The sequence below is a fragment of the Macaca thibetana genome, chromosome 17, assembly GCF_024542745.1.
Source record: "Macaca thibetana thibetana isolate TM-01 chromosome 17, ASM2454274v1, whole genome shotgun sequence".
Lineage (NCBI taxonomy): Eukaryota > Metazoa > Chordata > Mammalia > Primates > Cercopithecidae > Macaca > Macaca thibetana.
Genome location: NC_065594.1, coordinates 15,816,869 through 15,843,934, shown reverse-complemented (window position 1 = coordinate 15,843,934; position 27,066 = coordinate 15,816,869). Strand labels below are relative to the sequence as shown.

Genomic DNA, 27,066 nt, shown 5'->3' with positions numbered 1-27,066 from the left:
CTATATCCGTACATATATCCAAAAATATAAAGATCCCAACTCTATAATAACTTGAAATCATAAATCTTAATAATTCCTATTTAAAAAGGCTTAGACAGCTCTGGCTCTATAGAATTTTAAACATATTCTAGTTTTCTCCTTACTTTACAATGAACCTAAATTAACTCAGGTTAATTTAGGGAGCAGTTAACATAATCCACTGGAGACTTTTTCAAAGTCCACCTCTTCTGGTGAGAGTCCTTGTTGTAGTAAACCATTATTGCTCTGTAACCTCAGATGTTTAGGTACAGAAAAAGATTAAGAACCAGTCTCGAGAGTATACAAACTCTATGGTCTAGAATGAATTCAAACCTCTTTATGTCTTGCTGAATCAAACTGAGTTTACAAAATCTTAGCTCATCGCCACAGTTGCTGCCTAGAATCAAAGGGGATTGGGAAGCAGATAAAAGGATCACTCAGGGGTATCATGATCAACTCTGTTGATCTGTGTTGATCTTTGGCCAACATAGACTCTATGGGAAGATGAGGTGGGGAAAAGTAAAAGTCCATTTTATATTTAGTCATTTGCTTATTTGCATTACAGAGATAGTTGTATTGTAATATGAATTGTAGGTACCTCAACTTCCTCGTTTGTGGGATGAAGATAGTATTTGGCCCTGATAAACAATGTCTCTACAGTGCTTTGGTGGTAATGTTTTCAGAAGAAAGCTGTTATATAAATTCAGAGCAGTGAAAAAGGTCTTCTTTAAATATAAAGTATAATTAAAATGATAATGAAATGTTAAACCTTCCTCCTGATACTTCTTTATCTGCAAGTATATACTATAAGTAATGGTTATAAGAATCTGCTGTGGCCGGGCACGGTCATTCATGCCTGTAATCCCAGCACTTTGGGAGCCCAAGGTGGGAGGATCACTTGAGCCTGGGAGTTTGAAACCAGCCTGAGCAACATAGTGAGACCTCATCTCTATAAAAAAAAAATTGTAAAATTAGGCAGGTGTGGTGCTTGCCTCGGTACTCCCAGCTACGGGGGAGGCTGATGTAGGATGACTGGATTGTTTGAACCCAGAAGGTCAAGGTTACAAGGTTACAGTGGGCCATAATCGTATCACTGCATGATTGCCTGGGTGACAGAGAAAGATCTTGTCTCAAATAAACAAAGAATCTGCTGTGATACGCATGGATCAGATATTTAATTAGGCTGGTGTTCTTGTGTAGCCTGAGACAAAGAGGTCTGGACAAAATTATCTTAAGTCTGATCATAGGCTTTATTTTTTATCATTAAGATTGGGTTTATGTAGAAATAATCATATTTATCTGTTATGCTGTATCTTTACTTGTTTCATATGTAATTATTTTCAGTAATGAGCACTCAGTGAGTAGTTTTTTATTAGACTTTTCTAGAGCCCTCACCATAGGCAGTCCCTCCTTTCTATAGTAGAGCCGTATGAAATTTTCACTGTTTGGATCCTTTCAAGTTTTATTTCACTTCAAGATTTTCTGTTATTGTTTTTAGAGAAAACCACTCCACTCACTTCAGCTTTGAAATTGTTTAACTTTTTGGTCTATGATTTTAAAAAAATTAAGGTGCTAAAGGCTCACAACATGTAGACTTTAAACCATATGTTTTCTGCTGAGTTTATTTCAGCTAATTTGTTTTTAATTATTTTTAAATTGCAGGTTCTAAATTAGTTCCATTTTGGAGCTGGCTACAAATGGGCAAAGACCTACTTTTTATACGACTTCGATATATGACTGGTGCCTGGAGGCTTGAGCAAACTCGGAAAATGAATTAGGTTGTTTGCAGTCTTCAGTTGTGTTCATATGCGTCAGTGTCACATTTCATTTCATTTGAAACTAAAATTTTAAGTAAAGCTGGAATCAACTTCCTGTCATTGTCTGCCTTTTGATAATTTTAAAGAAGTAACTTCCCGTAAGTAAAAAATTGTATATCTCTTTGGATATAAATGGTTTTTAAAAGATGTTTATTTAAAAAGTCAGATTTTCTTTTGCTTATTTAGCTTTATTATCATTATAATTCTGAGAAACATAATTTTTGTAGAGAGAAGTGATTCTTACCCTAAAGTACCTGCATAACTCTTTTTTTTTTTTTTTTTTGAGACGGAGTCTTGCTCTGTCGCCCAGGCTGGAGTGCAGTGGCCGGATCTCAGCTCACGGCAAGCACCCTAAAGTACCTGCATAACTCTCTTTTTTTTTTTTTTTTTTTGAGTCGGAGTCTTGCTCTGTCGCCCAGGCTGGAGTGCAGTGGCCAGATCTCAGCTCACTGCAAGCTCCGCCTCCTGGGTTCACGCCATTCTCCTGCCTCAGCCTCCCGAGTAGCTGGGACTACAGGCACCCACCACCTTGCCCGGCTAGTTTTTTTTGTATTTTTTTAGTAGAGATGGGGTTTCACCGTGTTAGCCAGGATGGTCTCGATCTCCTGACCTCGTGATCCGCCCGTCTCGGCCTCCCAAAGTGCTGGATTACAGGCTTGAGCCACCGCGCCCAGCCCATAACTCTCATGAACTTAAATAGAAACTACAATCATGTAACAGTTTTCAGAGATTTAAAAACAAAGCTAGGGTATAAGTTTAAATGTATATAAATTTATCCAAATCAAAGAAACCTATATTTCAGCCTATGAAACTTTAGGAAATTATACATTAAAGGCAAGAATACAGACTTACTCACAAAGGTGTCCATTTCCTTATAGTCTTATTCATCTCTAGCACTGGAGGCCATGGTGGGAGGATCACTTGAGCCCAGAAGTTCAAGGTTACAGTGAGCTATGATCATGCCATTGCACTCCAGCTTGGGTGATGGAGTTCCTGTCAATCAATTTTTTAACATTAATATATTTACATAGTAACATCAGAAGTTTCTGTCTTTGAGATACTACAAGAACTAATAGCAATTATAAAATAATGAACCCCAAAATCAGATTGTTTCTGCCAACTTAGAGAACAAACTAGTAATAGTTTAACATTTAGTAAGTGTTTACTGTATGCCAACCACTGTTCTAAGTACTTGGTATATAATGACTCACCTAACCTTTACAACAGAAGAGGAAACTGAAGTACAAAAGGGTTACCTGCCCAAGGTCACCCAGTTAGGAAAGAGTGGACTCATGATTGTAACCTGCATAGTCTGGATCCCAAGCCCACACTCTCTAATGACTCTGCTATAGCCTTCAGTTTCTGAAGGTATGAAAACTGGGGATCCTGTAAGTAGAAAGTTTCAGCAGTGCATTGAATAAAACATTTTTGAGTGGAAAAGTAAGCTAAAAATGACTCCTCTCCAGTAGTTTGAACAACAGCGATAATATCACATCTGCAGTAGACAATTAGCTTCTTGAAAATAGAAGGCTTACCAGGCGCAGTGGCTCACGCCTGTAATCCCAGCACTTTGGGAGGCCAAGGCAGGCGGATCACCTGAGGTCGGGAGTTCAAGACCAGCCTGACCAACATGAAGAAACCCCGTCTCTCCTAAAAATATAAAATTAGCTGGGTGGTGGCGCATGCCTGTAATCCCAGCTACTCGGGAGGCTGAGGCAGGAGAATTGCTTGAACCCAGGAGGTGGAGGTTGTGGTGAGCTGAGATAGAGCCATTTCACTGCAGCCTAGGCAACAAGAGTGAAACTCTATCTCAAAAAAAAAAGAAAATAGAAGGCACATCTTACTACAATTAGTATCTCCAGTACAGTGCTTAGTATATAGTAAACACTTAATAATGATGAGATGAATAAACATTATTTACTACCAGATTTTGTGAGCATTAAAGGCACTTAAATGGATAAATCAAGAATAATAGAGAAGACCATGCTCATAAGAATTTTTAAGAGTAAGCCTTGCGCCAAAAATAAGATCCTTAATGAAATTATAAAAAGGCAATGAAATAATTTGTTATTGCTCTTTATAAATGAGTAGAAATGCATATTTGAAGCATAATAGGAATACTGAAGGTAAGTCATGATACTTTTTATGTATTTTGTATGTGAACACTATAGGGAAAAGTCTGATACCATTGATGCCAACTTGCCTTTCTAAGCACAGATTTACCTGAGAGAGGAGTATGGGACAGAATCTGAGGCAATCAGAGAGAAAAGGTAGTTTAACCTGTTAACTTACAGAATCTGCTAACAAAAACTACATGCAGCAATAGCAAAGTGAAATAGCAAAATAACAGCTACTCTCTTTTTTTTTTTTTTTTTTTTGAGACGGAGTCTCACTCTGTCGCCCAGGCTGGAGTGCAGTGGCCGGATCTCAGCTCACAGCAAGCTCCGCCTCCCGGGTTCACACTATTCTCCCGCCTCAGCCTCCCGAGTAACTGGGACTACAGGCGCCCGCCACCTCGCCCGGCTAGTTTTTTTTTTTTTTTTTTTTTTTTGTATTTTTTAGTAGAGACGGGGTTTCACCGTGTTAGCCAGGATGGTCTCGATCTCCTGACCTCGTGATCCACCCGTCTTGGCCTCCCAAAGTGCTGGGATTACAGGCTTGAGCCACTGCGCCCGGCCTCTTTTTTTTTTTTTTTTTTTTTTTTTGAGATGAAGTCTTGCTCTTGTCCCCCAGGCTGGAGTGCAATGGCGCGATCTTGGCTCACTGCAACCTCTGCCTCCCAGGTTCAAGTGATTCTCCTGCCTCAGCCTCCCGAGTAGCTGGGATTACAGGTGCCTGCCATCACACCGGCTAATTTTTTGTATTTTTAGTAGAGATGGGGTTTCACCATGTTGGTCAGGCTAGTCTCGAAATCCTGACCTCAGGTGAGCTACCCGCCTCGGCCTCCCAAAGTGTTGGGATTACAAGCGTGAGCCACCACACCCGGCCACCAGCTGCTACCCTTATAGTATGTACAAGGAAGAGTAATGAACATTTTGCATGCATTATGTAGTTTAATCTCATCAAACAACTATCATGCAGGTATAACTACCTGCATTTCACAGAACAAAGTAGCCAAGTCATTTGCCCAGTATTACACAAGTAGCCATTATTCATGCTTCTACTGAAATAAAAAATAGGAAGCAAAAGAACCTGGGGCATGATTAAAACAGTATAACCCGAGGACAGTCAGACAACCTGGCCATTTCTATGTCAAGTCTTCTGACTTGTTCTGATAGAATATATAGATACATATGAAACTTACTTGACTTGAGGGTCACATCTGGACAATAATGTCTCTTGACATCTGTAATCCTCTATCCCCATATAGTTATGTACGGTTGACCCTTGAATAACAGGTTTGAACTGCACAGATCCACTTATACATGGATTGTTTTCAAAAGTATATTGAAAAAGTTTTGGGGGATCTGTGAAAATTTGAAATAGCAACAGGAGGTTGCTATAAAATTACAGTAGTAAATGATAAGACTAATATCTACATGTATTTATGCATTAATGACATAACCTTTTTCTTAATATCTTTCATAACATCAAAGACTTCGATATTAGTCTATCATTTACTATATAACATACACACCAATCTATTCAGATTTATCAAAACTTACACACACAAACATAGACCATACAGAGACTATTCAGTTGAGATAAATATAAACAAAGATGCAGTATTAGGCTGCTCGCAGTGGCTAACACCTATAATCACATCAGTTTGGGACACCAAGGTGGACGGATCACCTGAGGTCAGGAGTTCAAGACCAGCCTGGCCAACATGGTGAAACCCTGTCTCTACTAAAAATACAAAAATTAGCCGGGCGTGGTGGCAGGTGCCTGTAATCCCAGCTACTTGGGAGGCTGAGGTAGGAAAATCACTTGAACCCAGGAGGTGGAGGTTGCAGTGAGCCAAGATCGCACCACTGCACTCCAGCCTGGGTGACATGAGTGAGACTCCATCTCAAAAAAATAAAAGATACAGTATTAAATCATAACTGCATAAAATTAATTTTGTAGCTACCTCCTGTTGCTAGTGCAGTGAGCTCAGGTGTTGTGAGTATCCACTTAAATGCTGTGTGACACTAACCATCCCCACATGAGCAGTTCTTCTCTCCAGTAAATTGCATATAACAGTAGAAATTGAGCTCTTGCAGTTCTCATGTATTTTTCATGTTTAGTGCAATACTGTAAACCTTGAATAACACCATGGGACCAATATGAAGTACCATTAGTGATGCCAGAAATACTCCCAAAGAAGCAGAGAAAAGTCATGACAATAAAGAAAAAGTTGAATTGCTTCATATGCTCGATAAGTACCATAGATGAGGGCTGCAGCTGAGGTTGCCCACCATTTCAAGATAAATTAATCCAAGCCAGGCACGGTGGCTCACACCTGTAATCCCAGCGCTTTGGGAGGCCGAGGCAGGCGGATCACCTGAGGTCAGTTCAAGACCAGCCTGGCCATCATGGTGAAACCCCGTCTGTACTAAAAATACAAAAATTTGCCGGGTGTGGTGGCGGGCACCTGTAATCCCAGCTACTTGGGAGACTGAGGCACAAGAATCACTTGAACCCGGGAGACAGAGGTTGCAGCAAACCAAAATTGCACCACACTGCGCTCCAACCTAGGCGACAGAGTGATTGTCTCAAAAAATAAATAAATCCAGTGTAAGGACTATTGGGGAAAAAAAAAAAGAAATTTGTGAATCCATTGCCACAGCTAACATCTGCAGGTGCAAAAATCTTGCAATTTTTGCAAAATACCTCTCTCATATTGAAAATGCAGCTTTTAAGTGGATACAGGATTGCTATAAGAAAGGCATACCTATAGACTCTAATATGATTTGCAAAAAGGCAAAGTCATCACATGACAAGTTAAAGGAAGGTGAAGGATCTAAAGCTGGGGAGTTTAATGCCAGAAATGAATGGTTCATTTTAGAAGAGGTTTGGCTTTAAAAAAAAAAAGTCAAGATAAGGGAGAAGCAGCTTCTGCTGATCCTGGAGGCAACAGACAAGTTCGCAAACACCATTAAGAAAATCATTGAGGAGAATGGATATCTGCCTAAACGGGTTTTTAATGCAGACGAAAGCGCCCTAATCTAGGGGGTGTGGGGGTGGAATGCCACAAAGGACATTTATAAGGAAGGAAAAGCAGCAAGCACCAGGATTTAAGGCAGGAAGAAACAGGCTAACTGCTGTTTTGTGCAAATGCAGTCAGGTTTACGATCAGGACTGCCCTTATCTATAAAGCTGCTAAATCCTGAACGGAAATGATAAACATCAGCTGCCAGTCTTCTGGTTGTACAAGAAGGCCTGGACAATGATAACCCTTTTTCTGGATGGGCTCCATTGATGTTCTGTCCCTGAAGTCAAAAAGTACCTTGCCGGTAAGAAGTTGCCTCTTAAGGTTCTTTCGATATTGGACAATGCCCCTAATCACCCAGAACGTCATGAGTTCAACATGGAAGGCTTAGCAGTTGTCTACTTGCCCCCAACATGATGTCTCTAGTTCAGCCTTTCCATCAGGGAGTCATAGGACCTTTAAGGGTCATTACACACAGTTCTCCAGAGAAAGGATTGTCAATGCTGGAACAAAAGCCCAGCGGAACATGAAAGTCTGGAAGAGGTTGGGGTCTGGTGACTCATGTCTGTAATCCCAGCATTTTGGGAGGCCAAGGTGGGAGGATCACTTGACATCAGGAGTTCAGTACCAACCTGGGCAACATAACAAGATCCCATCTCTACAAAAAAATTTAAAAAGTTAGCTGGACATGGTGGTTGGTGCATGCCAGCAGTCCTCGCTACTCAGGAGGCTGAAGATGGAGGACTGCCTGAGCCCAGGAGTTTGGGGGTGTGGTGAGCTGTCATCACACCCCTGCACTCCAGCCTGGGCAACAGAGCAAGACCCTGTCTCTCAAAAAAAAAAGTCTGAAAGAATTATACCACTGAAGAGGCCAGCCATCGTTACAGAAAAATAAAAGCTGTGAAAGTCAACAAGCATGAAACTAATTCCTACAGAAAACTGTGTCCAGATGTTGCGCATGACTTCACAGGATTTATGACAGAGCCAATCAAAGAAATCATGAGGTGAATATGGCAAAAAAAAAAAAAAAAAGAGATGGTAGATGAACAGTTTTGACATGGATGTTGGAGAAATTCAAGAGGTAACAGAGACAACACCAGTGGAGTTAATAGAAGATGACTTGATGGAGACGAGTGCTTCTGAACCAGTGCCAGATGATGCGGAAGAAGACATACAAGAAGCAGGACTCCAGTTATTCAAGACTGCTTGTGACTTCTTTTACAACTTGGACCCTTCTACAATATGGGCACTGAAACTAAAGCAAATGGTAGAAGGATTGGTACTGTAGAGAAACATTTTTAGAGAAACGAAAAAAAGTCAGACCAGAATTACGATGTATTAATATTTCCATGAAATTACACCAAGGGTGCCTGCCTCTCCTGCCTCCCCTTCTACCTCCTCCATCTCTTCTGCCTCTGTCACCTGGGAGACAGCAAGACCAACCCCTCCTTTTACTCCTCCTCAGCCTACTCAATGTGAAGAATGAAGGCCTTTATGATGACCCACCTCCACTTAATGAATGTTAAATATATATTTATAATATAACAGTCTTATGTATTTCCTCTGCATACATTTAAAACCACATCAGTGTTACAATTTTTGCTTCCACAATCAATTTTAAAAACTCAAAAGGAGAAGGAACTTGTATTTATTTATTTTAGTTTACCATATGCCTTCTTTCTTCCTGATGTTTCAAGGTTCCCTTTTTGGTTTTTTGGCAGTTTCTAAGTCATTTTATTTAGAATTTTGCATTTGTTTCCTGAATCAATAAATACTATACAACACAATGTAAACATAGCTACCATGTTCTGTTCCCTGCTTCCCCCTACCTGGGGACAATCCCCTGGCAATCTCACTCAGGAGTTTTAGGGTTTCTCCCTCCAGATTTGGTCCAGAAAATGAGGTTGAGTGACCTAGTCCCTTGACACTTTCAAAGGAGCTCAGCTGAGGTGAGGAGTGTGCTCTCTCTGAGATCTAGAGGTTACTAGATTGGGGAAATGGATTAGTGATTTTTGGGAGAAGAGCTGGCACCTGGGGCAAGAGCTTACCCCAAAGAAAAGGGTGTAGAATGTGATGAGTTATGTATAATGTAATACTTAGAGAAGTCACAAAAAAAGCTATATAAATAGATACACTCAAAAACACTATGAATAAACAAAAATTGAATTCTAAAAATTGTTCAACTAACCACAGGATGGCAGAAAAAGAAAACTGAAATAAAAAACAAAACAGAAGTCCAGGCATGATGGCTCATGCGTGTAATCCCAGCACTTTGGAAGGCTGTGGCTGGAGGTTTGCTTGAGACTAGGAGTTTGAGACCAGCCTGATCAACACAGTGAGACTCCTATCTTAATAAAATACATAAATAAATAAAATAGCCAGGCTTGGTGGTATGCACCTATAGCCCCAGCTACTTGGGAGGCTGAGGCAAGAAGATGACTTCAGCCCAGGTATTGAGGTGCAGTGAGCCATGATTGCACCACTGCACTCAGCTTGGGTAACAGAGTAAGACCCTATTTCAAAAAGAGAAAAGACAAAACCCAGACATAAAACAAGGAAAAGTAATGACAGATTTAAGCCTTAAGCATATCAAGAATATATTACATTAAATGTAACTAATCTAAATTCAAGTAAAAGAGATTAGCAGAGTATTTAAAAACATGACCTAACCATATGCTGTCTACAAGAAACTCACGACAAATAATATAAGCAGGTTGAAAGTATAAAATGGAAAAAGGTATCATACAAACTAATCAAAGGAAAGCAGGAGTGGCTATTATAACATCAGATAAAAGACTTTATATCAAAGCAAATTACTAGACTCAAAGTGGGATATTTTGTAGTAAGAAAGATTCTTCAATCCACCAAGAAAACATAGAAATCTTTCTTTTTTTTTTTTTTGAGATGGAGTCTCGCTCTGTCACCCAGGCTGGAGTGCAGTGGCGGGATCTCGGCTCACTGCAAGCTCCGCCTCCCGGGTTCACACCATTCTCCTGCCTCAGCCTCCCGAGTAGCTGGGACTACAGGCGCCGGCCAGCACGCCCGGCTAATTTTTTATATTTTTAGTAGAGACGGGGTTTCACTGTGTTAGCCAGGATAGTCTCGATCTCCTGACCTCGTGATCCGCCCGCCTCGGCCTCCCATAGTGCTGGGATTACAGGCGTGAGCCACTGCGCCAGGCCCAACATAGAAATCTTAAGTGTGCATGCCCCAAACAACAAATCTACAAAACGCATGAGGCAAAATGGACACAAGTGCAAGGAAAAACAGATGAATTATAGTGGGAGATTTCAATACTCCTCTCTCAGACAATTTTACAGGAAAATTTTACCAAACTTTTAAAGAAAAAGAATTAACACCAATTCTACATACTCTCTTCCAGAAAACAGAACAGATATCAAAAATCAGACCAAGAGAATAAGAAAACTACAGACCAATATCTCTCATGAATACAGATGTGAAAATCCTTAATAAAACATTATCAAATAGAATTCAGGAATATTTAAAAAGATTTATCCATCATGACCAAGCATGACTTACTATAGCTCTGCAAGGCTAGCTCATTATTTAAAAAACAATCAACATAATTCATTATATTAACAGGCTGAGGAAGAAAATTATATGATTATATCAACTGATTTTCATCAAAACCATTTGACAAAGCTCAACATTGATTCACAATAAAACCCTCAGAAAAATAGAAATAGAGGGAACTTCCTCAACTTGATAAAATGTAACCACATAAAACCTACAGAAAACATTATACTTAATGGCAAAACACTGAATATTTTCCTCTTAGGGCAGGAACGAGGCAAGGATGGCTACTCTTACCACATTCTTATTCAATATAGTATTGGAAGTTTTCGTCAATAAAGGGCAATAAAAGACATACAGATCAGAAAGGAAGAAATAAAAACTCCATATTTGTAGATCACATGATTGTCTACATAGAAAATTCTAAGGAACCTACCAAAAAAATCCACCTAGAACTAATAAGTGAATTCATTAAAGTCACAGAGGCCAGGCACAGTGGCTCATGCCTGTAACCCCAGCACTTTGGGAAGCTGAGGCAGGCGCATCACCTGAGGTTGGGGGTTCGAGACCAGCCTAACCAACATGGAGAAACCCGATCTCTACTAAAAATACAAAACTAGCTGGGCATGGTGGCCCATGTCTGTAATCCCAGCTACTCGGGAGGCTGAGGCAGGAGAATCGCTTGAACCCAGGAGGCAGAGATTGCTGTAAGCCGAGATTGCGCCATTGCACTCCACCCTTGGCTACTAGAGCAAAACTCTGTCTCAAAAAAAAAAAAAAAAAACAAAAGTCACAAAATACAAGATAAACATACGAAAATTTATTGTATTTATATATACTAGCAATGAACACATGGGCACAGAAATTATACATGCAATATCATTTACAATCAATAAAAAAAATGGTTAAAACATACCATATTCCTAAATTGGAAGACTCAACATAGTAAAGATGTCAATTCTCCCAAAATTGATATACAGGCTTAATAGAATTTCTATCAAAATCTCAGCAAGAATTTTAGTAGATGTAGAAAATGTTATTCTAAATTTTATATGAAAATGTAAAGGAAGTAGAATAACTAAAACAATTTTGAAAAAGAAGAATCAACCTCTTTGACTTCAAAACTTACTAGATAGCTACAGTAATCAAGATTGACACTATTGGTGGATAGACAGATACCGATCAATCAATAGAACAGAACAGAGAACCAGAAATAGGCCCATATGAATATGCCCAACTAATTAAAAAAAAAATTTTAGTAGAGACGGGATCTCTCAATGTTGCCTAGGCTGGTCTCAAACTCCCGGCCTCAAGCAATCCTCCCACCTTGGCTTCCCAAAATGCTGAAATTACAGGTGAGCTGCTATACCTGGGCCCAGCTGATTTTTGATGAAGGCACAATTGCACTTCAGTGAAAGACACAATCTTTTGAACAATTGGTACTGGGACAACTGGACATTTATAGGCAAAAATTGAACAACCTAAGTCTGACACCTTACACAAAACTTAAAATGGGTCACAGGCTTAAATGCAACATGTCAGAATTTTGGAAAGAAAAACACAAGATAAAATCTTTGGGATCTAGAACTAGACAAAGAGTTCTTATACTTTATACTTAAGTCACAATGAATAAAAGGAAAAATTAAATTGAACTTCATCAAAATTAAAACCTCTTGCTCTTTGAAACACCCTCTTAAGAGGATGAAAAGACAAGTTAGAGAGTGGAAGAAAATACCCCAAATCCACATATCCAACAAAGAACTAGTATGTTAAATATATTAAGATATCTTAAAACTCAACAGTAAAAAAAGTAAATAGATAATTCAATTTTAAAATGGTCAAAAGTATGAAGAGATGTCTACCAAAGAAAGATATGCAGGTAACACATAAGCACATGAAACCATACTCAACATCATTAGCCGTTACCAAAACACAAATTAATACCACAATGAGATATCTACTATACCCCTAGCAGAATGGTTAAAACAAAAAATAATGACAATAACAAATGCTGGCAAGGATGCAGAGAAACTAGATCATGCATATATTGCCAGTGAGCATGTAAAATGGTACGGCCACTTTGGTAAGTATTTTGGCAATTTCTTTAAAAACAACACATGCAACTATTACACGATGCAGCAATTGTGCTCTTGGGCATTTATCTCAAAGAAATGAAGATTTATGTTCACACAGAAACTTTACATAAATGTTTATAGCAGCTTTATTCGTAATAGCCCCAAACTGGAAATATCCCAGAAGTCCTCCTGCAGATGAAGGGTTAAACAAACTGGAGTGTATTTGTACCATGCTATACTACTCAGCAACCAAAAGGAACAATTATTGATACACTCAACAGCCTTAATTACCAGATTATTATGCTGAGTGGAAAGAAGCATACATACTGTATGATTCCATTTATATAACATTCTTGAATGGACAGATTTATAGAAATAGAGAATGAATTAATGATTAAGGAAAGTGCTGGAGTAGGAAAGAAGTGGATGTAGCTATAAAGAGGCAGCATGAGGGATCCTGTGGTGATGGAAATGTGCTGTCTCTTAATTGTATCAATGTCAATATGCTGGGTGTGGTCTTATACCATAGTTTTGCAAGGTGCTACCATTGGGGGAAACTGGACAAAGAATACTGAAATCTTCCTGTATAATTTCTTAAAATTGCATTTTGTCATTGTTCAGGCTGCTATAACAGAATACCATATACTGGGTAGCTTAAACAGCATAAATTTATTTCTCACATTTCTGGAGGTTGGGAAGTCCAAGGTCAAGGTGCCAACAGATCCCGGGTCTGGTGAAGGACTCTTCCTCATTTGCAGTAAGCTGTGTTCTCATTGTGCTCTAATTTGGCAGAGAAAGAAGGAGAGTGGGTTGTCTAGCATAAGGACACTAATCCTATTCATGAAGGCTCTACTCTCATGACCTAATTACCTCTCAAAGGCCCATCTCCCAGTACAATCATATTGGGGGTTAGGATTTCAACATACGAATTTTAGAGAGACACAAACATTCAGTCCATAACCCATGTAAATCTACAGGTATCTGAAAATGAAAATTCTAATTTTGTTGTTGTTATTTGTTTGTGGAGATGGGGTCTCACTCTGTCAACCAGGCTGGAGTGCAGTGGCACGATCTCAGCTCACGGCAGCCTCCACCTCCCAGGCTCCAGTGATCCTTCCTCTTCAGCCTCCCGAGTACCTGGGACTACAGGCGCATGCCACCAGGCCCGGCTAATTTTTTATTTTACTTTTCTTTTTTGTAGAGAAGGGGTTTTGCCATATTGCCCAGGCTGGTCTCAAACTACTGGCTTCAAGCGATCTGCCTGCCTCGGCCTCCCAAATTGCTGGGATTACAGATGTAAGCCACCATGCCCAGCATGAAAAGGTTAATTTTGAAAGCTAAAATAGGCATTTAACTTTTTTTTCCCAGTCCTGTTATTACTTAAGTTCCCACCCCACTACCGGCTACTACTGCCGCAACTACTGGTTTTGTTTTATTATTATTTTTTTAAATGCACAGATATTCTTTTAATTCAAAATGTAAAGGTTCTGGTCTTTTTATAGCATAACAGAACATTGGAAGAGGTCTTGTGATTCCACAGGCAATCTTCTGGCATCACAAATGGGGAGCTATGACCCCACTGTAGGAGAATCAATAAGCTATGCATGCAAACTAGTGTCCAACTTGTCCTTTTTAAAATAAAAGCAGTATTGGCCGGGAGCAGTGGCTCATGCCTGTAATCCCAGCACTTTGGGAGGCCGAGGCAGGTGGATCACCCGAGGTCAGGAATTCAAAACCAGCCTTGACCAACATGGTGAAACCCCATCTCTACTAAAAATATAAAAATTAGCCGGACATTGTGGCATCCGCCTGTAATCCCAGCTACTAGGGAGACTGAGGCAGAAGAATCGCTTGAAACCAGGAGGCAGAGAGTGCAGTGAGCCGAGATTGTGCAATCGCACTCCAGCCTGGGCAACAATAGGGAAACTCCGTCTCAAAAATAAATGAATAAATAAATAAATAAAATACAATAAAAGGAGCATTAGAAGAACCTATCAAATACAAGCCCTAATCAGGAGAGGACAGATTATCATACCACTCCAGATGTAGGTAAGGTGAGATTTAAGCCCACTAACGTTTTCAACTGTGGTTACTTTTCTCTTCCCACAGGCTGATTATGTAAAGAGAAAAACAAATGGAGGTTTTAATTGTAAAACCCTCAGTTTAATCTAGTCCCATGTAATGTTTTACCCTCTTTAACACCTGCAATTCACCTTTCTGATTATTAATAGTAAGTGTATTATAGCTGAGCTTTAGTGGCAACCATATTACATTCACTTTTTTACATTCACTCCATAAAAATCCTAATGAAAACAGAACCTTATTTATATTTCACAGAAGAAATACATGTTGGAAAATTTAATCTCCTTAAAAATGTGGTTTCTTGGGCATCATAGTTTCCTCTAGACAGGCATTGGTTTTGGGGATAGATACTGATTGGTTACTATGTTACTTTTTCCAGTGAGGCAAGCTGTGTGCATCTCAGTTTTCTTATCTATGACATGGGAAGATGGAGATACTATGTGGGCTGCTTCCCTACGGGGTTATGGTGATAACCAAATTAAATAATATGAGCGTCAGCTTACAAACTAAAATTTTATGAAACCCACACATGTACATAACAGAAAGAATATTTTGGTATCTGGTAAATACAGAATATTATCTCATATTTTATTTATGTGTTTATGACCTACCTTATTCTATACGCAACTTTATTTTAAAAGACTTCATTTCAGGCCGGGAATGGTGGCTCATGCCTGTAATCCAAGCACTTTGGGAGGCTGAAGCTGGCGGATGCAATGAGCCGAGATCGAGCCATCGCACTCCAGCCTGGGTGACAAGAGTGAAACTCTGTCTCCAAAAAAAAAAAAAGACTGTATTTCTCCACTCAAACTTCTCACTCTAAGAGTAATGCAAAACCTAATGAACAAATAAGTATCAGGATTTGTTTCCTTCTATGTCTATTTAAAACATTTATTCATTTTTAATTGATAAATAAAAATTGTATATATTTATGGTATACAACATGATGTCTTGAAATACGCACGCACTGTGTAATGGCTAAATTAAGCTAATTAACATATGTATCAACTCACACTTATCATTTATTTGTGATACATATATATATTTAAAATCTACTCTCTTAGCAATTTTCAAGTATACAATACATTGTTATTAACTATAATCACCATGTTGTATAATAGTTTTCCTGATCCTATTCCTCCTGTAAATGAAATTTTCCATCCCCATTTTCTTTTTTTTTTTTTTTTTTTTTTTTTTTTGAGACCGGGCCTTGCTCTATCACCCATCCTGGAGTGCAGTGGTGGGATCTCGGCTCGCTGCAACCTCCGTCTCCTGGGGCTCAAGTGATCTTTCCACCTCAGCCTCCCGAGTAGCTGGGACTACAAGAATGTGTCACCAAGCCCAGATAAGTTTTGTATTTTTTTCTGCAGAGACAGGGTTTCACCATGTTGCTCAGGCTGGTCTCAAACTCCTGTGCTCAAGTGATCGACCTCCGAAAGTATTGGGATTACAGGCAGGAGCCACTGCACCTGGCCCCTAACTATTGTCAACAGAGGCCTAAAAAATAGACCTAAGACTCATTAAATGATATGTGAACCAACAGAAAAGACATAGAATCAACCCAAATGCCCATCAACAATAGACTGGATAAAGAAAACGTGGTACATATACACAACGGAATACTATGCAGCCACAAAAAGGAATGAGATCAGCCGGGTGCGGTGGCTCAAGCCTATGCACTTCGGGAGGCCAAGGCAGGTGCATCACCTGAGATCAGGAGTTCAAGACCAGCCTGGCCAACATGGTGAAACCCCGTGTCTACTAAAAATACAAAACAGCTGGGCACTGTGGCAGGTGCCTGTAGTCCTAGCTACTTGGGAGGCTGAGGCAGGAGAATCACTTGAACCTGGGAGGTGGAGGGTGCAGTAAGCCAAGATTGCGCCATTGCACTCCAGCCTGGGTGACAGAGTAAGACCTTGTCTCAAAAAAAAAAAAAAAAAAAAAAAGGAATAAGATCATGTCCTTTGCAGGGACATGGATGAAGTTGGAAGCCATTATCCTCAGCAAACACACACAGGAACAGAAAACCAAATGCTGCATGTTCTCACTTATGAGTTGGAGCTAAACAATGAGAACACATGGACACAGGGAGGGGAACCACACACATTGAGGTCTGTTGGGAAGGGAGGGTGGGAAGAGGGAGAGCATCAGAATAAATAGCTAATGGATGCTGGGCTTACTACCTAGGTGATGGGTTGACAGGTGCAGCAAACCACCATGGCACACGTGTACCTATGTAACAAATTTTCACATCCTGCACATGTACCCCAGAACTAAAAATAAAAATTTTTAAAAATGATATGTGAACCTAGAAGTACATCATCAAGGAAGAAAAGTGATTAGGTTGTATTGGTCAAATGTTTAAGATCCTGTGTGCACAGAAAATGCTTTTAGAGATACTCTTTTATTATCATTTAAAGTATTCTGAATATCTCTTTAATTTCTCTTAGGGTTCTATAAAGTAAATGAAAGAGCAATGTGTGGATCGGAGAGCATAAGATTTATTAGCCATTATAAAGATGATAATACCATGAAAATGGCAAAAAGGCAATGTGTTAATCACTTCACAGTTACAAGGAAAAAATTCGCACGTTGCAGAGAGGCAGCACACAGGCAGGGGTCTTGCTGGTCTAATGGCTTCAGCCTGTCCTTTAAAGGAAAGGAGAGAATTTTACTAGCCAATTTGAGGCAAAAACTTGGCTTTAATGATTTGTTTTACCCGTTATTAGTGGTAAACCCCAATTATAATTGTGGGGTTCCCTAGGTTGTTGCCTTTTATTTCAGAAAGTATTGCACAGCTTCCAAATCAAAATTAAATTTATCTTTAACTTAAATATCTGCTATTCAAAAAGAATGGGGCTCATTTAGTTCTATGGGGATCAGGTGTCACAAAATCAAACACCCCCATCACAAACTACAAATATATATAGAAATGAAATAAATAAAATTTAAATGTAAAAAAAGCCATTATGATGGGACTAGAGTCTGTGCCACATATACCATCAATTAATTAAGTCCCACGTGAAAATACTTTCACCCTTACAGTGGACGTAAGTTTTATGGATCATACTCTGTCTCTTCAGCCCCTTTAACATGCCTGCCACTTCTCTGTGAACATGCATCACCACCCAGTCCACCCTCACTACACACACACACACACACACACACACACACACACACAACTGTTAGTCTTCCATAAAAGAGTCCAGGGGTAGGCATTGTTTTCTCCTGCATTGCTCTGCACTTGGGATATCAAAAACCCAAGCCCAGGCCCAGGATTCATTACCCTATTCTCTTCTTCTACTCAGAGTAAATCTTCCTACATTTTGTAAGTATTTAATGAGCATTTACTATGTGCCAGACACAGTTTTAGCTGTGAGAAATAAGAGCAAAATCAGATACACTCATCATTCTTTTTGATACTATAATTAATGAAAGGGGACAGATATTAATCCAATGGTTAAATATGTATCAATGTGGAACAACAGTGGTGATTATGAATGAGAGAGATATAGGCCACACAAGATTACAAAACAGAGGATCTGACTAAGTCAGAGATGACCAAGAAGGCTTCTCTAGGATGTGACACTTAAACTGGGATGCAGAGGAAGGGAAGTCACTAATGAGACAAGGAGGGGAAGAGGGAGCACTCTATGAGGAAGCCCAAGTGAAATTTCAACTGGGAGTTGATTGTTGAGTAAGTCCTGCCACTTAATTAAGTAGAAGCCTTTCTGTTCTTTTTTATTTATGGCATATTCATTCATTTATTGATTTAATTTATTAAAAATCTTTCTGGGTTTGTTAAGGGCAGCAGAGGTATCAAGAATGAGAAGCAAATATGACATCAAAAGCACAAGCAATGAAAGCAAAAATAGACAAATGGGACAACATCAAACTTAAAAAACGTCTGTGCATCAAAAGAAACATTCAGTAGAATAAAAAAATCAACCTACAGAATGGGAGAATATATTTGCAAACCACATACCTGATAAGGGGTCGTCTTCAGATTACGTAAGAAACTCCTACAACTCGACAGCAACAACCACCACGATTACAACCAGAATAGAACACTGGCAAAGGACTTGAACAGATATTTCTCTAAAGAAGGTATACAAATGCCAACAGGCATACGAAAAGATGCTCAACAGCACTATTCATAAGAGAAATGCAAATCAAAGTCACAATGAGCTATCTCCTTGTATCCTGTAGGAGGGTCGCTATCAAAAGAACACAAAATAACAAGAGTTGACAAGGATGTAGAGAAATTGGAACCCTTGTGCACTGTTGGTGGGCCTGTAAAATGTTGCAGCCATTGTGGACAGCAATACGGAGTTTTCTCAAAAAATTAAAAACAGAATTACTGTTTGCTCCAACAATCCACTTTCTGAATATATATCCAAAGAATTCAAAGCAGAACCTCAAAGAGATACTTGCACGCCTATGTTCATTTTTTCACGACAGCCACAAGGTAGAAGCGACCCACATGTCCACTAATGAATGGATAAAGAAAATATGGTATATATATGCAATAACAGAATATTATGCAGCCTTAAAAAAAAAGAAATCCTGTCACATGCTACAGCATGGATAAACCTCCAAGACATTATGCTAAGTGAAACAAGCCGGTCACAAAAGGACAAATACTGTATGACTTTACTCATGTGACGTATCCAAAGTAGTCAAAAATCACAGAGACAAAAAATGGAAAGGTAGTTTCTAACTGGGGGAACTGGGGGAGAGGGCATTAGTGATTAATAGGCACTAAGTTTCAATTTTGCAAGATAAAAAAGTTCTAAACATCTGTTGCTGCAAGACAATAGTTAAGACTTCTGAACCGTACATTTTAAAAAATTAAAGACATTAGCTTCCGGTTCCAGGAAGCCACGGCTTACGATGCAGACATGTCCAAGTCCAAGAACCACACCACACACAACCAGTCCCGAAAATGGCACAGAAATGACATCAAGAAACCCTGATCACAAAGATACAATCTCTCTTTTTTTTTCAATTGAGACGGAGTCTCGCTCTGTCGCCCAGGCTGGAGTGCAGTGGCTCGATCTTGCCTCACTGCAACCTCTGCCTCCTGGGTTCACACCATTCTCCTGCCTCAGCCTCCTGAGTAGCTGGGGCTACAGGTGCCTGCCACCACGCCTAGCTAATTTCTTATATTTTTAGTGGAGACAGGGTTTCACTGTGTTAGCCAGGATGGTGTCGATCTCCTGACCTCGTGATCCGCCCGCCTCGGCCTCCCAAAGTGTTGGGATTACACTACGTCTGGCTGATATGAATCTCTTAAGGGGGTAGACCCCAAGTTCCTGAGGAACATGTGCTTTGCCAAGAAGCACAACAAGAAGGGCCTAAAGAAGATGCAGGCCAACAGTGTCAACGCCATGGGTGCACGTGCCAAGGCTATCGAGGCCCTCGTAAAGCCCAAGGAGGTTAAGCCCAAGATCCCAAAGGGTGTCAGCCGCAAGCTCGATCGACTTGCCTACATTGCGCACCCCAAGCTTGGGAACACAGTGAAACCCCATCTCCACTAAAAATACAAAAATTAGCTGGGCATGGTAGCGTGCACCTGTAGTCCCAGCTGCTCGGGAGGCTGAGGCAGGAGAATCGCTTGGACCCGGGAGGTGGAGGTTGCAGTGAATCGAGATCACACCGCTGCACTCCAGCCTGGGCGACAGAAAAAAACTATCTTAAGTTGTAAAAATTTCCATAAAATTCTGGATGTGTGTTATCTCTTGAAATGATATTATTATCACATGGCCACAGCTGGCTGGAGCTGCATAGCAATCGCTCCCTTCAGAAAGGCAAAGCCACATCTCTCTTCTAATTACTTTCCTAATATTTTTCACCACATGCTAAACATTGCGTTCATTCGACCAATATTTATTGAGCACCTACTATGTGCCAGGCATTGTTCCAGGCTGTGGGGATACAAGTAGTGAGCAAGACCAGCTTTCTTACAGAGGAGCCAGTCAAAACAAACATATACATAGTTTATACAATTTCATGTAATGATGCTGCTGTGAGGGGGAAAAAGATAAATTCATTTTAGGAACAATTGTGGGAAGAGGAGGGTGATCTTCTTTTATCTTTTTTCCCCAAAGCATAGTTTCCTCCTTCATAGTACCTATTTCTTCTAAAGGTAGCATTTCCTTCCACCTTCGATTCTTGATTTCTCCAGTTTTTTGTTTTGTTTTGTTTTGTTTTTTGGCCAAAGTTTATTGATTATCTCTTCAAAGTGTGCATAAATGCATCTCCTCCTCACTTTTCTAGAATGCCGCAGATGCCCACCACCTCATGCCTAGATGGTTGCAGTGGCTTCCCAATTGGTCTCCTTATCTCTTATCTCCACAAACTTTTCTCCCTCACCCCCATCCACCTTCCAGCCTGTGTAGATTATTCTTCCTGGGATGTCACTGCCCATGTTTCATCACTTTTCAACTCCACTTCAAGTTCCAGGACAACAATGAGGTGTACATACCTGGGTTTTAGAGTCAGGCAGCCTGGAAGGGATAGTCTGTGTGTCCCTCAGGTTCCTCACTGTAAAATGCAGATGATAATTCTCCCACGAGAGGTCGTGAGAGGGAAATGAGAGGAGGTGTGGGAAGCGCCAGTCCAGTTCCCGGTTGGGGGACTCTCACAATGGAAACAGCATCTGATCGTCACTGCTGAGTCAAGATGGTCCATCGCTCTCGTCTCAATCCTTTAGAATGTATTTGGTGACGAACTGCCGCGTTAACACTATTTTTCTTATCTACCCAACTAGTTTGACAATTCTCCTAGGAAAACTGAGGCTTTTCTACTCAAAGCCTCAGGGAATTCTGCACATAGCAGGCATTCTGCCTTCATGGTTGAACAAGTTGGGCCTGCATCAGTGTCAGGCCAGGGTGGCAAGTGGGCCGAAGTGCAGCCTGCACTCTGCTGTGAGGCCGGCACCTGCAGGACTGCACCCACTGAGGCAGGGTGGAGGCCTAGAGGGTGCAGGACAGTAGATGTTCATGTTCTCTTCTCAAGTTGCAGCTGAAATTTCAACCCTGTGAAGACCTCCCTGACACCTCCCTGTGCCCATTCCCCTACGGTGACACACAAAGTTGTGTGATAATCATTGGTACGTGTATCTCTCTCTTAGGCTCCATTTACTAAGGGCCAGTGCTCTGTGTTCATACAGTTAATTCGGGTGCCTGGTACTTAGGAAAGCGTTTAATGATGATTACAGAATGAAAGATGACTTTCAAGGAAAGTCCGAATGGGAGGCAGAAAAACTGCAGCATCAGGACAGAGTTACAGATAAAATTTAGAGAGGAGACTTGAGGTGGGAGGAGTGTGGAGGCTTTGATTCCTAGTTATTACTCTGAGTGGAAACATTATCGTGCTAGCGCAAACTTAAGGTACAAGAGACGTACAAAGCAGAATCTTTGCATCCATGGATGACTACAGACTTTGTTACAATCTGGTTTTTTTATTTTTTATTTATTTTTATTTTTATTTTTTGAGACGGAGTCTCGCTCTGCCGCCCAGGCTGGAGTGCAGTGGACGGATCTCAGCTCACTGCAAGCTCCGCCTCCCGGGTTTATGCCATTCTCCTGCCTCAGCCTCCCGAGTAGCTGGGACTACAGGTGCCTGCCACCTCGCCCGGCTAGTTTTTTGTATTTTTTAGTAGAGACGGGGTTTCACCGTGTTAGCCAGGATGGTCTCGATCTCCTGACCTCGTGATCCGCCCGTCTCGGCCTCCCAAAGTGCTAGGATTACAGGCTTGAGCCACCGCGCCCGGCCTTTTTTATTTTTTAATACTATTTTATTTATACTCACATATGAAAAAATGGTTATACTATCATGTTTACATAGATGCTAATATTGGAAACAGCATTCAGTAACAAATTACATTTAAATTTTATAAAGAACACACAAACATTAAAACACTGATTGGTTATAGGAAGCGGAGTTTGAGGAAAAACTATTAGCTATAATTTTTATTTTCATTAAAGAGCAGCACCCTCTGAGAAGAATCAATCAGTAACATTCAGCTATACCATAAAATAATAAGTACAAAGGAATAGTTAGTGATTGTACTGATTTTGCTTTTACTAAGCCATTTTACGTTCCTCGCACTCAAGGCGAATAAATAAAACATAATCTGAAGAAAAATATCTCCTTATTATTATTCACAATTAAAAAAATCGGCTTCATTCTGCAGGCCTGGGCAGATTGTACAATAGAGAGCACTTAATGACTCAAGTGGATCAATGTACCGGTTTGATTCTGATCCACGGAATAGAATCTCATCCAAATTTGGTGGCTGGACTAACTCCATGGGAGCTGTGACAGACTGAACCATTTTTGTGGTATCCCCAGATCTCACCAAATAAGAAAAGACCCTACCCCAGAAAATACAACAATTGATCTGTCCATAAATTTTATCTATATGCTTGCTCTTCAGTATAAGTTGGAAAAAGGGGCCTTTTCTTGAGCACATGGATAAAAGTACTGCGGTCTAAAGATTGCTGGATCGATATTGTGTTGTTATAATAAAGATAAGGTACACATTGAAACCATTGTCCGATTAAGAAACTTCCACAACTTGTCTCAATTCTTCAAAGAATGGAGAACGTTTCTTTTCTAGGCTGACAATTAGTCCTGTATTGGCATTGCTGCTGGCTATAAAACTCACTACCAAAGGTAATGATTTAATTGAATCACCTGGTAGGTGTAACAGTAACAGATGATACTTTTATTTTTTGAAAGTCCAAGTTTGCTCCTTTGGTGTGTTGCAAGGGCAAAAGTAGATGAGAAACCAGGTCTCAAAGCACGCTCTGGAGCATTATCATTGGCCACTTCAAAATAGGTACTCCAACTCTGACACAACGATAGCATGGAGCCCTTCAACACTTGGCAACATTTTATACATGAATCGCTTTAGGTCATCCACCATGATGAACTCCCTTCTCTTGCAGGATCAATCTCCATGACTGGGAGTTCTGGGCTGCCCGGTTCTCTCCACTGTCACTTCAGGGACAGCTTCAAAGACCACAATCTGGTTTTATGTTGGGTATATGGCAAATGCAAAGAATGGACTCTCTCTTGGGGTAAGGAAGCCGCCCTTCCTACCACTGTTTTATAGCCTGAGGGAGCTCATGTTAGGCCAAGACCTTAAGGTCTTTCAGAAAACATATCTCAGTTTTGCCGTGGTTTTGAGGTCCTGAACCAAAATTTCACTGGCGGTTCTACCAAATCACAACCTCTGACTGAGTCGCTCCTCTCATATGATTCCCATAACAGAATGTTTTGGTGGAAGTTCTGTTAAGCAGTAAAACCACAGCCAATCAAGAAATCACCGATAAAGCAAAGTCTAGCTTTCCATTAACCAGGACAGTCAGCTTCTGTAAAATGGAGTGTCAACACTGCGCCTTCTGTACTAGGCCAAGTGCTTTCTCCTTCTTGGAACTCACCAGATCTTACTGTTCTTGAGTGGAATGGATTAACTTTCTATACTAGCCTTGAGGAATACATGATAGGAATTCTATCAGTGACAGACTAATGTTTAGGCAGGAAAAAGTCACCATCATGCAGAAATATCCTGGTATGTAAATGGGAACGTACAGAAAAAAGCTGACTAGACATACTCTAAATCAACGGCCTGCCAAGAGTCAAGAGAATTCCGCGAACTGAAAACGACTCCATGCCAGAATCATGAGCCAGCGCTGCAGAGGTTATAATTTCTTTGTCTGCATTGTGTCCTCCGCATTATGCTCATACAGGAGAAGAAAACTGAGATAGTGATTGGGCCATTTCTTTTCTTAATTTAATTTTAAAAAACTTGAGCCACAAGGTATCAATTCTGAGGACCTAATTAGCTTACTGACAATAAAGTCCACAACCAGCATAATCCTTAAAATATAATCTGTAGCCCTTACCAGTTCCGCTGTTTCCTGGTGTTTCTCACCCAGGAGGATCTCAAACCCAACACGTAGCCAGGAGCAGAGGTATCTGGGCCAATGTAGAAAGAAGACTTTGAGGTTAAGGCATGGTATTTAAGGTTCTGCTGCAAATGTTGTTTTAAACAAATCACCATTCAACTACAACGGTATAATAATGCAAAAATATCATCTGCCATGAAGAAAGTGCAGTGCTTTGAGAACTAGAAAAAGCAGTTAAATTTAAAGCCTTGCTTTATATTTCGGAGCTGCTATTGGGGCCTATTGGACGTATGACTTTCGGGCACACAGGAGCAAACTGAAAACTGCCCTGTGTGGCTTTATTCCACGTTCACCCCTGCAGCAAATGCCTTTTCTGTGAGGACCTACGGGCGGATGGGGAATCAAGAAGTGGTTCCTCCTAAGCGGCGTGTCTGAGTGGGTGCCAGGAGTCCACAGTGACCTTAAGAGGCAGGCTACTTGGGGGGCAGCCAGGCCGTGAGACGAGAAAGTTGTTAAGTAACATTGCTGTGTGCCCATAAGTTTGTATCTTTTATTAGATTAGATAATATATCTCACATGCTGGGTTGTTAAGCAAATAAATATGCGTAAGGAAATTACAATCCACATAATTATATGAGTCGTTTCAACCACCGCTCACCCCCAGAGTGATTATATTTTCTTGTGCCTATGCCAGTGCAGCCCAGTTGCTCTGCCACTGTCAATGGGGTCAGGATCCCCTTACTCCGAAAAGCAAATCAGGAACAAACAGGGCAAGTGAGAGTCCACCAGGGCCCAGAAACATGTGAGAAACAGCAGCTCAGAAGGGTCTCCAGACTGATGGGCGGGTGATCCTATATTCTTATTGGGCTGACAACCCTTCTAAGGCTTCGGGCTCCAGGTGCTGGCAAGAAATCTCAGAGGTGGGGTGGGAGAGAGAGACGCGAGGCGACCCACGCAGGCAGAAGGCTCCCACCCCACCCTGGGACCCCCCAGCCGGCCGGGATCGCCGGCAGGGGCTGAGCCTGGGGTCGCGCAGGGGGACGGAGAGGGCAGCCCGCGGCTGGGGGTGGGGAAGAGGCGGGAACCCAGCTGCGGACCGCTGCGAGGTGCACTCCCCCGCCACCCCCGCGCCGCGAGTTTCCGGGCACGTGGCCGTGGCGCCGGCCTCGCTCCCGCCCCCCGCCGGGCCCGCGCAGCCCCCTCCTCCGCGGTTCCCGTTGTGGCCAGAGCGCGCGGCGGCGGGCGGAGGCGGGCCGCAAGCAGGGCTCCCTGGCCGCTTTCCAGGTCGGCGCACTAATACGGGCGATGAGGCTTCGCGGCTCCAGTCTGACTGACGCCGGCTGGGGCCGCCGCCGCAGCCGCCGCCGCCGCCGCTGCAGCCGCTGTCTCGGTCCCCGCCGCCGCCGCCGCCGCCGCCGCCCCCGGGCCCTGCAGGCGCTGAGCGCGCAGCCAGGCAGTGAGTGCGCGGCGCTCGGAGCGGGCGGCCGGGGGACCACCGCGGGGGCGGGGTGGGGGGCGCCGGACCTGGGTGGGGGAGGGATGAGTGGCACCGCGGGGACAGGTAAGACGTGCCCTCCCCGGCCGCGCGCTGCTTGTGTGCGTGCGTGTGAGCGCGTTGAGTGGAGGGCTAAGTTGTTCGTCCTAGGGGCAGCCTGGGAGGCTCCTCGGCGTGTGGCTTGGCTCTTGGCGCTCGCCGTCCCGGTGCTTCTCGGTGGGGCCTGTCTAGGGTGGGGTGGGCACGGGGCCGGAGGGGACCGCTCCGGGGACTTGGCCGCAGCGCCGCTCGCCTTCCTCGCGCCCGCATTCGCCCGCGCCGCGGGCCCCGGGACCTGTCAGGGGATGCTGGTCCTGCGGCGGAGGCGGCCGGGCTGGAGCTGGGGCCCGGGGCGTGGGCAGGGACCAGGATGGGCGCCGGAGGAGTCGCTTGCTGTAGCTGGAGAGCGGGGACAGCGGACAGAGGGGGGGGCGGGGGTCGTCATTGTGACTCTTTGGGGGGCCACTTTTAAACTCGCCAGTGCCGCACTGGCCTCGCTGGCCTTCTGTTTCATAGGCTTTTTGCTTTGCTTACCTTTGAGGCATGCGAAGTGAGAAAAAAAAAGTTAGGAATGTTGTTCAAGTGTCTCCGGGCTCGCGCTTGGACTGTGTCGGAGCCCGGGTGTTTGTCTTTTCCTTGGCCCGCCCCTCGATGCCAGCTCTCCGCAGAGGGGAGGGGGCGAGGTGGGGAGCAGATACAGGAGACTGCCTGACGCCAGCTTTGTGATCGGAAGGAGGAGCGCGGGGAAAGCATTTTTATGGATGGCTAATCGCTGACAAGTCTTCCCGTTACTATTCCTTCCTCCTCCCGCCCTTGACCGTGGACATTTGAAATGATAGTTTGGAAATACTACGTTGACTTATTTCTGGGCTGGAGTGAGTACTCCTGAGAACTAACCTACAAATGATACAAATCGAGTTTGGGGATAAAATTGTATATAAATTCTTTACCC

At 42.1% G+C, this 27,066-nt stretch overlaps 3 protein-coding genes and 1 pseudogene across 4 annotated transcripts in view; 2 read left to right on the top strand and 2 right to left on the bottom strand.

Moving 5' to 3' along the window:
* The window catches only part of ALG5 (ALG5 dolichyl-phosphate beta-glucosyltransferase), a 109,251-nt gene extending 107,362 nt beyond the window's left edge, over positions 1-1,889 (top strand). The window contains exon 11 of the mRNA XM_050766094.1: positions 1,681-1,889. Coding sequence (XP_050622051.1) covers positions 1,681-1,796 — 116 coding nt within the window. The 3' untranslated portion in view covers positions 1,797-1,889. The remainder of the gene's footprint in view (positions 1-1,680) is intronic.
* The window catches only part of EXOSC8 (exosome component 8), a 668,826-nt gene that overhangs the window by 58,052 nt on the left and 583,708 nt on the right, over positions 1-27,066 (bottom strand). The window lies entirely within an intron of this gene.
* On the bottom strand, positions 23,099-23,897 carry LOC126940318 (ragulator complex protein LAMTOR3-like; annotated as a pseudogene).
* Positions 25,975-27,066, top strand: part of SMAD9 (SMAD family member 9) — a 74,553-nt gene continuing 73,461 nt past the window's right edge. For both annotated transcript variants that reach the window (XM_050766077.1, XM_050766076.1), the window contains exon 1: positions 25,975-26,036. The gene's annotated coding sequence lies outside the window, so the exon portion shown is untranslated. The remainder of the gene's footprint in view (positions 26,037-27,066) is intronic.